Genomic DNA, 11,580 nt, shown 5'->3' with positions numbered 1-11,580 from the left:
ATGCATCATAGCAGGTTTACTCCTCTTGCTGTGGTCTTTAATTATGCAGGAGGGGGCGGGTGTAGGGGGGGGGGGTAGAGGAAGAACAAGGAGGCCCTCTGATTGGTCCGCCTGGCGTAACAATGGGTTGTGTGGTGAGCGCTGAGGCGTTAAGGTGAGGAGGCTGCAGTCTTCTTTGTGACGGGGTCAGAGGTCAGGGGTCAGGTTCATCAGCTGATAGGCAGAGATGCAGCAAGGTGAGCCAGTCTGTAATGTCGCAGAGGGAAATGGAAAGACAGGAGATTGCACACTGTCTGATTCTGAAGGTCGTCGTTCACGTGGGTGCAGGTTGTGATTGATTTGTTTTGTATGTGAGATTTCCACAGCAGCTCCAGATGGAGATGTGAGGAATAGATTTGACGTAATCATCGGCTCTGCTGGAAATGAGGGTTCTAGATGATGTAGCCCAGGTTGTTTGTGGGTGTTGATGTATGTATAGAGTTGTGTGAGTCTCAAGGTGGGGGTCAATGTGTGTGTAGGTGTGTGCATGTTTCTAGGTGTGTGTGTGTGTGTCAATGTGTGTGCATGTCTCTAGGTGTGTGTGTGTGTCAATGTGTGTGCATGTCTCTAGGTGTGTGTGTGTGTGTGTCAATGTGTGTGCATGTCTCTAGGTGTGTGTGTGTGTGTCAATGTGTGTGCATGTCTCTAGGTGTGTGTGTGTGTGCAGTCTCCAAAGGGAGGTACATCAGGTTGGAAGAGGCAGCTGTTTAACCAGGCGTGAGGAAGAAGTGAGGAGGAGGTGTCAAAGGTCTGCCTGGGATCAGAGCTGCCTTTGCGGAGTGTGTGTATGTGCTTGTTTGTTGACACGATATGTGTGTACCAATTTGTGGACACTAAGTGAGCGGGTGGCACGTTGTCTGTGTGTGTGTATGTCTGTGTGTGTTGTGTGTGTGGTGTGTGTGTTGTGTGTGTGTGACAGCCAGCTGCTCTCGTTCCTCTGAAGTGTGCCTCTTCCTGACCTCCCTGATGGACAGCAGCCCCCCCCCCCCCACCTCGGGGGACACCAAAATAGCATCTCCATGACAACCCGGAAGATTACGGGGCGTTCCAGGTTAACAGTCATGTCTGAAACACAAATCTGTGTTTCCAATAGGAAACACTCTTTTTGTTTTGTGGGTGCTTCAATTTTGACACAGAAAGGAATAAAGTAACGTGCTGTGAAACATGTTAAAATAGCTGCTGAAAAATGCGCGCACCTGGACCCTCTCTCCCCTGGGTTTGTGTTTGCACAGGTTGTCACCTACCATGTGTTTCACAGCTGTGTGTGTGTGGGGTGTGCGGTGTGTGTGTGTTAGGCTGCTTAAAGCATTTCAGGCTGAACCCACTCATGGTGTTGTCAGAGTGAGCAGGGGTGGGGGTGAGAGGGGGCAACAGGGCGTTACGTAATGGCGTTAAAGGGTCTAATCCTCTCATGTTAGGGGTACGCTGTGTGTATCGCCATCTACTGCTCATGCAAGGTACTGCAGCCCCCCAGAATCAAACCAGGAAGACACAGCGAATCTTTGATCAGCGCTAATTGATATGTAAGTGGGCTGGCTGTCAATGCCTGGCAAACGGACACTGGTTTCATTTATCCAATCAGGGGCTCCGGGGTCAAACTACGTGAGATGAATCCTCTGACATCGGTTTGAACCGCTCAAATCATAACAGAAAATACCATTAGTGAGCCATTATAAGCCTATTACTCTGTGAGCCTTGACTGACGAGCCCTTGCTTTCTACAGTCAGATTATCATTGTCATCTACAATGACCCAGTTACAATCCTGATAACCTCAAGTGGCTGTTAGGGCTGATTTCCTCTAAATAGTCCCCCTCAGAACCAGCATGGAGAGCCTGGTCAGTAATGTGTGTTCTCTCCCTGATTGGATGTGATGTGATGTGGATCCAAGTGGCGATGTGTGATGGACTACCTCTCCATGTGGGAATGTGTGATCCGTACGATGTGAACGCCTCTAACCCTGAGAGAAGCCAGGGAGAGACAGGTTCGGTCCCCACATCGGCCTGGGAGTAAATATTTCAGCGTCACCCTCAAAGCCGAGCAGAAGGAATCCTTGCGTAACCCCGAGGCAGCCTGGAGGCGAGGCAGACTGCATGAAGGGAGAGGCAGGGAAGGAAGGAGGCCAGATGCAACTGTTGAGGTGACTCCACCCATCGTGTCAGTTTGAGAGGTCACACTCACACACAGGGTGACGCCTCGGAGAACGATGACAGGAGTGAAGGTTGAGTGTGTGTGTAAGTGTGTGTGTGTGTGTGTGTGTCCGAGGAGAGGGGGGGGAGGGTATGGGTTGAGGTAGGACTCCCTCCAGTTTGATCATCAACTTTAACGAGCCGGTCCCTGCAGATGATGGGAACATTATGGACATTTTATCTCTGTCCTCTATTCAGGTCCTCTCTCTCTCCATCTCTTTTTTCCCTCTTTGTATCTCTCGGTCACCCTCTCTATCTCTTGGCTCCTCTTTCTCTTTCTCTCTCTCTTTCTCTATCTCTTTCTCTTTGAGAGAATTAGGTCATGGCTGGGTTAGAGCCAGAACTCTGGGTTCAGAAAACCCTTAAAGCCAGACAGAGACAAGCGGGCAGACAGACAGAAACACAGACAGGTAGACAGAAAGGCAGACAAAAAGGCAGACAGGCAGAAAGAGCAGACAGAGACCGACAGGCAGACAGGCAGACAGGCAGACAGACAGACAGACAGACAGACAGACAGACAAACAGACAGACAGACAGACAGACAGACAGACAGACAGACAGACAGGCAGGCAGGCAGGCAGGCAGGCAGGCAGGCAGACAGACAGGCAGAAAGGCAGACAGACATGCAGACAGACAAGCAGACAGGCAGACATGCAGACAAGCTGATACGATGATGATGTCAGCCTTGTTAAGAGGATGTTTGTCCAAATCATTCTGAGTCATCTGCAGGATGATGTTAAACTGTAACACAGAAATAGTCTGACTCTTGAGCTTCCAAACTAGGGTACTGGGAAGACAGAATTCAGAGAGACAAGCAGAACGTTTTATACTTTATGGTTCTCTGTGTTTTATACTTGTAATATAAAGATGCCAGGCCTCACAAGGAAACAACATGCAGGCATTTCACAGGCAGTATAAATGTTGACCTTCTTAACGTCTGACAGCAACAGTTTAAATAGCCTTACAAACATCCTGTAATCATCATTAACAACAAGTACATAAACCTTGGATGAATGTAGGAAGTCACCTTCAGAACATGAGATGTATGTACCTCTCATGTTCACAGGGAGTCTATTAGTGACTAATTTGTCCCCCTTTGAAGCATCGTAGCATTAGCATATCTAACATGTCAGCTTGCCTCTCTGTGATCTTAATCATCCATTAAAACCAAAGACCTGAGATCGACTAAGGTCCTTTGACTGTGGATGAAGAAGGATCATAGATACTGGGCTTTGATAAGAGACTGACCTTACCCATCAGATTGAAGGCTTGTATTAATTCCATTAGGATGTATTGTTTATTAGATGTATTACAGGCTGTGTACTGGCAATGCACTAGTCAAAACAAAAACAGTCAATTCCTCTTTCTTGTTTGTGAGAGACAAATAAACGAAGGCAGCGTTATATGACGATAACATGATGGGCTAAACGGCGTAGCCTATTGTCTGTCAAATATGTGAGCTTGTGCGGCTTTTTGAATGTCTGTCGAGTACAAATCATCGAGAGTATTATTAGTTGTACATACTGTGTGTTTAGCTAGGGTACTGTAGGTGACTATTTAAGTCTTCCAGCAGACCACTGCCCTCTGCTGGTCATGCGTGGTAAACAGCATTGCTAATCCTCAAATGCTTATTTTGATGAATAACGCCAATACAACGCATCACGTTAATGATATGGGGGTTTAGAATCATGGCTTTGGATCAAACGCAAATCAAATTAGATTGGGACAATTGACTGCAATTGAGCAGTGCGCATTTTGGCACTGATGTGTTTTAACGGACAATGACATGTGTCATTGTCTACGGTAGGCTAGCCTACGGATCAAAGGCAAGTTTTCCACACATCAGCCTCAACCATAAAGATCACACGAAATAACAAGTAGGCATATTCGGGTGTTCGGTATCAATGGCTAAATGATTCACTCACTGTCTGTCTCGACGTTCAACGATTTCACATCAGTTCAATAAACCGCGGGGTGACACATTGTGCGCGTGCCCTACTTACGCGCTGGATCATCTAAGTAAACAAAGTCCGGGATTTGGAGAACGGCTCCACTTGGCGGCCTGAATGAGACCTGCACCATATTTTTTGACAAACGCAGAAATGCCTTACATATCTGAACTACTTAGGAATTGATGATTGTAGCCGTCGTATATAAGAAAAACGATAGGCTACAGGAAATAGCCTATACTACAGCTACATTTTATTCCCCGTGTCTACCAAAATCTCAATTTAGGCGTAGGCATAATGACATCAGCTGGTACCACATAAAGTATTGCACAGACATCATCACATCAATCACTTGTTTTAAGCTACAGATTCAGTTGGAGCAAAGTAAATTAATCTTAGGAACAAACGTTTTTTCAAGACCTTGTGAAGTCTTTGTGGTCAGTCCCGTCTTTCCTTTGAGTACAGAAGAATGCTAATTGCACAATAACGAGGCGTTAATTATTATACTTAGGCCTACATGAGGATGACCTGAGATATATAAACCAGGGCTCAGACTTACACTACACTTCAGTTGGGATAGTATAGGCTACCCTGACCACTGGAGAGAGAAGACAGATTAGATCCTTAAACTTGAACAGCCCGTCCTACAGCGAATTTAAGAGTTTGTGAGTTTTGGCACTTTGAAAATGGATGAGAACAAAATATCTACCTTCAGCATCGATCACATCCTTGGAACAAAAGTTGGACATTCTTTTCCAGCTGGCGCGGAATCCTCCTGTGTCGGAGATGTAGGCCCACCGCCTGTCTATATCCAAGGCGTTCCATGTGGATTTAACGGAAGTTGGAACTACGTGATACCTATGCCCAGGGCACTGACTCCGCTGAACATGATCCCGCTCACGGGCGCATCACACGGGCCAATCGGTTATTGCGGCTGCTGCTACCTGGGATACCGGCCTTTCAGTTATCATCATCATGATTTGAACCCCAACAAAGCTGTTCGACAACCCATGGGTTTCACCTACGAAAGAGGTAGGCCTATAAGCGTTAGACTCCACAGGTCTAAATTAGACACATTACGTTTTTAGCTAGATTTCTAGTTCTACTTGTTACATTTAGTCATTTTTTAGTCACTATTGTGCCAAGTTTGTGTCATTGTGTTTTTTAATAGCGTGCGTTTCCCCCTCTACAGATTCTCAGGTGCATCGCGCTCCGGGTCAACCCTCGAGTCAAAGACCGCGGTGCAGGATGCGTACCGTTTTTACCGACAGCCAGACCAAGGACCTGGAACAGCTCTTCGAGATAACGGACTATCCTGGTGTTGACGCTCGTGCAGAACTGGCAATTAACTCTGGCATTACTGAGGAGACAGTTAGGGTAAGATAGGAAAACCGCACTGTGAGAAAAAGTTTACAAAACCAAAAAATTAACGAATCAAAGTAAAATACCACATTTTTATTGAGCAGTGTCTCTTTTTCATCCTATAGGTATGGTTCAAGAACCGCCGCGCCCGCCGAAAACGCCAGAGTAACGGCAACAAGGTCAAGAATTCACCAACAGGTTCTAGGCGTGAAGTCAGAGATGGTTCTCCCAACTGCCGCAGCCGTGTCCAAGAAACTGCCTTTTCTGCTTTTCTCTGATATCAACATGGTGAATTTACAATTAGTAATAATTAAGCAATTTTTCAGGCTATTTAACTGACATCAATTTCCAAGGATAGATTTAGGAACAACTTGACAACGACAAATACAAACTGTAGGCCTATATAGGCTATATTTAAAAAGGACATGTTATCCCGGAAACATCCGAGGTTCCTTGTTTTCGGCCACGTCTCTATTCACAAATGATTTATCCTATATTCTTGTGAAAAATTCAAGAAGTAACAAGTGGAAATGGACACTATGAGTAAGCGTTTTGAAGCCACAGTGTGGCAGTATAGGTGTGATGAAAGCCAAACCACATTTCTCCAGTGAGCGCTGATTGCGCAGTTGTTGGCCATCCATCATGCTTTTTGAGTAGTCATAGAAGTAGAGATTAGACTGTGTGTATCTCATTTTTTTTCCAGAGCTGTATATTTAATAAACATAGAATGTCATGGAATAGTATTCCATACTGTGAGGTTGAATTTTTAGTTTTTTTTTTACAGAATAACCTACATAATGCTTTTTGTTTACATGTTACACATATCTACAAAATAAATGTACTGTATAAGCATACATGCCCCTTTTCCTTGAAGTATTGTACAGATTTACCATAACTTTCCCCAATACAACTTTGACAGTACGTACCAACTAAAAATAATTTCTTGATGACAGATTTTTTTTTCTAAAAATAAATTGACTTCAATTGAAAGTTGCATTCTTTTCAGGAGTTGACTTTAAATTAGGGACTTTGACAGTGCACCAACCAGCTATCTATTTGATCTATCAGCTTACATTGCTAGATGACCCAAAAGCATCATCACTAATAATCTTTGGTTTGACTCACTGACACTGTAATGCTATCTCTCTCCAACAGATTGTAACACACTTGCATTGTTTTCCAGGGAAATAAGATTGTTGACTTGTGATAAAACAACAATGTTGGATTGAATAAATACATTTGGCTAAGCATTAACACAACAAAAAACATGTATGCTGCTGTATCTATTTAATAAAATAAAATGTATAATTTTATTATAATGATTGGCTATGGTAGAATAACATAAACCTGTGGTCATAAAAACCTTTCCAATTAAATGATATAATTTTTTTTTTTTAAACATAAGAATTACATAACATGCCAGTGGCTTGATGGATATGGGCCATGCATCCGCTCAAAAACAATACCAACAGTGAATTCTTGATTGCAGCAAACATCTATTTAACATCAGTTAATGTCACAGGTTTTATTTTACAATAGAACATATTTGTCAAATATATTCACATCTCCCTCCAACTTCCAATAAAAGATAAGAAACACTGAGCCCGTTTCTAATCGTCTTCATTTCCTTGAGTCCCATTATTGGCTGGAGATAATTCTAGCACAATTATTAGAAGCATGAACAAGTATTTACAGCTCTCTTTGCATTTGTGACTTCGGAATATGTTCATAGAAAACAAAAATACAAAAATCAATAATCCAGAACTGTAAAAAAAATTATAAAGAAAAATACAAAAACAGTACATCCATGTATACAGAGAATGAAAATAATCCCTTTGCACAACACGTTTAATTGTGCACACAGCAGGACAGTGCAAGGACTAAGTGCAGAGAGTAGAGTCAGCTAACATTTGACTCAAAAAAAACAAAAGCAGTGACACGGCCATCTTGAGGCCCTCACTCTCATTTGGCAGCGCTAGCGTCGGAGCCACACCCAGCTGTTGATCAGCCAGAAAGCTACAGTGACCGAGTACATGACCATCTCACGCTTGGCCCGCTCCTTGTTCTCCTCCTCTAGGAGCTGGAGCCTCCGGTTCAGCTTGATGATCTGCCGCGGAACAAAACAACCGTTTCATTCGGACGACATTCCAGTAAATTCCCGCTCCGTGTAAACAGTGGAGGCGCGTAATGAAGACCTGGTGTAAAGAACAGACCTGACGGCGGAGAGTTGCAGCATCGATAACAGCCATGTCGTCAGGGGCGACGTCCAGCGTGGTGTCCAGTACAGACAGTGCCGACCTTTAGCAAGAGCAAAACCCATCCCTCTGGTTAGTGGTGTCCTGGCCCAGAACTAATGCTCAGTACTAATGAGTTGTGAATCATAACATCATTTATCTGACCACTGTACCGTATGCTTTCAGTTTAAAAAAGTTGAGAAAGACAATTTCGAGCGACAAAGAGAAGGGTAGAATTTGTAGTGGCCTCTTCAATTTCTCACTCAATAGTCCTCCTCAACTTTTTTTTTTTTACTGAAAGAACAAGGTGCAGTGGTCTCATTTTTTTCCAGAGCTGTTATGTGAAAACAATAATAACGTGTTATTATTAAGTGTGGACAAATTATTTGCTACCAATAACCATGTCATGAAGAAAGGAAGCAAAGAAAAGGGAAACCATACAAGGAAATGTGACGTCTAAGAGCCAGGTGAAGTTACCTGGAATCATGCAAGAGGTTAGAGGTCGCTCCTGACCCCCCTCTCAGAGCCGGTTTGCTGAAGAGGGAGGCAGAACAGGAGAGAGAAGAAAACAACATGGGTATAGTATTACTCAAAGAGTCTGTCGCAACATTATGAATTCAACATTATGAATTCGACTCCTTGCCACATAGCTTTTGGGGTGACTCATAAGACCAATCTAATGACCAATAAGCTGCATGTGTGTCATGTACTGTACAGAGGGCTGGAACATCTTCCCCAGTCTCACACACTAAAAGGCCACAGGTAGAATAGCAGACATGTATAACCAATTCAGCCTCAGAGAAGCTTCATTTACAAGGGAACAGGCACAGCATGCCTTGTCGTGACCCACAGAAAACGTAATCTAAACAATCTTAACGTCCACCGTTAACTATACGTCAAGTCAACTTGACTATTTGGACGATAAACAGTTTCAATGTTTATTTTGGAGCAAAGACTGATTGCAAAAAAAGAGACTTTATATCGCGGCACAGTAAAAGGAATGCGAGTGCTGAGCTAAAGTGCCACCAGGAAGGCGTGTCAATGGCCAGTCACCTGTGGTGGGTCTCATCCAGGACCTCCAGTACCTGGTGGTAAGCCCGGCGCGTGGTGGACTGAAGGAAAGACAGGACGCCACTAGCACTGTAGAGGTCCTGCCCATGCTCAGCCACAGAAGAAGAGGGACAAGCACGGCCAGGTGCTGGGGGGGACTGGGTCACCCTGCCCATCAACATACGCGGCCGAGCCAAGGGAAGAAGGGGAGAGTGAGTGAGTGAGTGGGGGAGGAAAGAGAAGGGAAAGAGTAAAAAGGACTGGTGGGGTAGAAACCATCCTGACTTCACAAACTGTGGAGACAGTCAATAAAGAGTGACTTAGCACGATGGAGTAATGTCAGTGAAAATCACACCATAAATAGTGCATCACAAAAACCATACGCCCAAGCTCTCAATAGAGAAGCGTATGATAGTTGGAACAAAAGTCTGGATTGGCAAGTAATTGGATCTTGACGACCACAAGTCCATAACAATCCTCGACCATGACAAATGCTCTGAATAAGAGCACAAAGTAAATCCATAATGTGAACAGTGTAATATTGATAAGGAACCTCCTCCACCCAAAGAGTAAGGATCTTATGGTAAAGCAACCTAAGAGTAATATTTGGCAGGCTAAGAGAAGCACTATTCTCAAAGGCTTACTTTCACAAATCCCCCAAATCACTGCCAAATAAGACGCCACTCTGGGCAACACCAACCAAACAGCTGTCAGAGTGCAGGCAACAGGGAGACACAGATGTGTAGACAGACAAGCAGACACCCACAGGAGAGATGATGAGGGAGGTCGTGTTTCCGCAGTGTGGACCACTTCTGGCACTTACGTGGAATCACTTCTGGTCACCTGACCGTTGTGACGAACAGCAAGGTTCTCACTCGCTGACCGTTCCCTCCGCAACCGCCCCTGGGAGCGCATCTGAGAGAAACGACAGCGTGATGGGGGGGATGGACGGGCCGATTCAAAACATTAACCCCCGTAGCAGCTGTGCCATGCCAGCTGTGCCATGCCATGCCATGCCATGCCCCTTCTCACCTCTTCACTGGGCTGAGCTGGGGAAGCACTTTGCTCCATCTCCATGAAGTCCAGGGGCCTCTCGCTGAGCGTGAGGACCCGAGGAGGGGTCTTCAGCGACAGGGTCTCCAGTGGCGTGGACTGGATCAGGTCCAGGTCTCTGGGCCGGGAAAACTGGGACTCCTCCTCGTCTCCTGCGGACAGGGCAGGAACGAGGGTGTCAGGGTCAACGCCTGGCTACAGACGAGGGGGCTCCGACCCTGTTCCATGTAGGACTGCCTTCCAGGAGGTTTTTGCTTGAACCCCAAGTTGTAACAAACCTGATTCAGCACGTCAAACTGCTAGTTATTAGAAGCAAGTGCGGTGGATTATTGTCGGGGCGAAAACCTCCTGGAAGGTAGCCCTCCAGGAACAGGGTTGGAGACCCCTGCCATAGATAGAGCAGCACACTTCTGGAGAACTAGCAGTGTAGCTACCTGCCACCACAATCCTCTCTGGAACGTGCATCATGGCGCTGTGGTGGCCGTCCTGGTAGCCAGCCTCTGGGTCATCAGCCCCGTAGGGACCAACTTTCAGCATCTCTGGGATTCGCATGCGCTGGCTGATTCCCTCTGTGTACTCGAGCTCATAGTGGATACGGTTGATTTCGGCCATCTCTGACGTGGGGGATGGGAACGCTGCTCCGCTCATGTCTGTAACACCAAAAAAAACAAAAACGAGTCGAGTTGCAGTAACATCACGAGTTGTTTGTGATATGACACAGCTATGCTGCTACTCTTCGGTACTTTCATAATCACTTGGACTAACTGGTTTCACAACATAGCCTATGTAGGACAACAAAGACTTCCAGGACTAACCCAATGAAACAATGAACGTTTAATTGCAGTTAATGCTCGTTATATCTACATTTAACTAAAGTTATGCCATTGCTACTGTGACAGGTGATGGGTAGGCTAAGGGCTGACGACTAATCGTTTTATACACGGTATCACATGAATTTGCACATTGTCAATCATTTAGTAACAGCTGCTTAGTATAATGGTTATATACCTTGCACTAGTTCGAGTCACAGTGCAACTCTTGCTGTATTTTACCCAGGTTTTTAAGCAGACGCAGTTAGCTGGTTGCACCAACAGAGTAGGTACAGTAACCTAGCCTAGCTAAGGCGTTGACCCGTTGGACAATTATTGAAGACTAAAATAAATTGTATGTCACAAGATATAGTATTGCTATAACAGGACTGATGTAGAATCGGGCTAGTTAAAAATCTGAAATGAAGGCAGATTCTCATATGACAGCAACGCTTAGAAGTGCGTATTGCATGTCCCTGTTATAGCAAACAACTGGGCTACCTCAGCTCTTTTGGCTTGTTAGCTAGCCTAGCACTGCTACAAGCTAGTAAGCGTCAGTTGACAAATCAATCTGAGCTTACCTCTTTAGTGTACTGTAGACGCTTCTTCAGAGAATAAAAACGAAGAGATTAACCAGACAGTTGGGCAGTTATCTAAACGTAAATTACAGCAACCATTCTCATATTTTATTTCCACTACGCCGGAGACACAACCAAAGGTGATCTTCAGTGGTGCTAGCCAGTAGCCACAACCTACGAACTACGGCGGCACTGCAGAAAAAACGAGTTCCGGTCCGGTCGAGAGCTCGATCGGCAGCACTACCAAAAACAAACTAGTTCCGGTCCTGTGTGTGTGTGTGTGTGTGTATGTATATGTGTGTGTGTGTGTGTGTGTGTG

The 11,580-nt window shown here is 45.1% G+C and overlaps 2 protein-coding genes across 4 annotated transcripts; one reads left to right on the top strand and one right to left on the bottom strand.

Moving 5' to 3' along the window:
- Positions 1-4,709: 4,709 nt before the first annotated feature.
- Positions 4,710-6,434, top strand: dharma. Its single transcript, XM_084674892.1, has 3 exons — positions 4,710-5,207; positions 5,368-5,552; positions 5,663-6,434. Exons 1-3 carry the CDS (start codon positions 4,862-4,864, stop codon positions 5,813-5,815), a joined length of 684 nt encoding a protein of 227 aa, XP_084531018.1. The 5' UTR covers positions 4,710-4,861; the 3' UTR covers positions 5,816-6,434.
- Positions 6,435-6,807: 373 nt separating this feature from the next.
- On the bottom strand, positions 6,808-11,485 carry mffa (mitochondrial fission factor a). 3 transcript variants are annotated; one of them, XM_084674889.1, is made up of 8 exons: positions 11,265-11,485; positions 10,309-10,524; positions 9,854-10,026; positions 9,645-9,736; positions 8,825-8,989; positions 8,249-8,305; positions 7,751-7,835; positions 6,808-7,644 (listed from the first exon to the last, which is right to left on the bottom strand). In XM_084674889.1, exons 2-8 carry the CDS (start codon positions 10,520-10,522, stop codon positions 7,513-7,515), a joined length of 918 nt encoding a protein of 305 aa, XP_084531015.1. In that variant the 5' UTR covers positions 10,523-10,524; positions 11,265-11,485; the 3' UTR covers positions 6,808-7,512. The 3 variants fall into 3 exon arrangements, with proteins under 3 accessions (XP_084531015.1, XP_084531016.1, XP_084531017.1); XM_084674890.1 differs by lacking the exon at positions 8,825-8,989 and having other exon boundaries at positions 11,265-11,480; XM_084674891.1 differs by lacking the exons at positions 8,249-8,305; positions 8,825-8,989 and having other exon boundaries at positions 11,265-11,477.
- Between the last annotated feature and the right edge of the window lie 95 nt (positions 11,486-11,580).

Source organism: Hypomesus nipponensis, chromosome 15, assembly GCF_054491055.1.
Source record: "Hypomesus nipponensis isolate SF chromosome 15, ASM5449105v1, whole genome shotgun sequence".
Lineage (NCBI taxonomy): Eukaryota > Metazoa > Chordata > Actinopteri > Osmeriformes > Osmeridae > Hypomesus > Hypomesus nipponensis.
This window is presented reverse-complemented; position numbering and strand designations above follow the sequence as displayed.

What these genes read in the sequence shown, in the direction of transcription:
- dharma (XM_084674892.1), top strand. Translation starts at nt 4,862, where the DNA reads ATGGATGAGAACAAAATATCTACCTTCAGCATCGATCACATCCTTGGA. An exon ending in GGGTTTCACCTACGAAAGAG is followed by an intron (nt 5,208 to 5,367) that starts GTAGGCCTATAA and finishes CCCCCTCTACAG; the next exon opens with ATTCTCAGGTGCATCGCGCT. An exon ending in TTACTGAGGAGACAGTTAGG is followed by an intron (nt 5,553 to 5,662) that starts GTAAGATAGGAA and finishes TTCATCCTATAG; the next exon opens with GTATGGTTCAAGAACCGCCG.
- mffa (XM_084674889.1), bottom strand. Translation starts at nt 10,522, where the DNA reads ATGAGCGGAGCAGCGTTCCCATCCCCCACGTCAGAGATGGCCGAAATC. An exon ending in AGAGAGGATTGTGGTGGCAG is followed by an intron (nt 10,027 to 10,308) that starts GTAGCTACACTG and finishes CCCTGTCCGCAG; the next exon opens with GAGACGAGGAGGAGTCCCAG. An exon ending in AACCTCTTGCATGATTCCAG is followed by an intron (nt 7,836 to 8,248) that starts GTAACTTCACCT and finishes CTCTTGCTAAAG; the next exon opens with GTCGGCACTGTCTGTACTGG.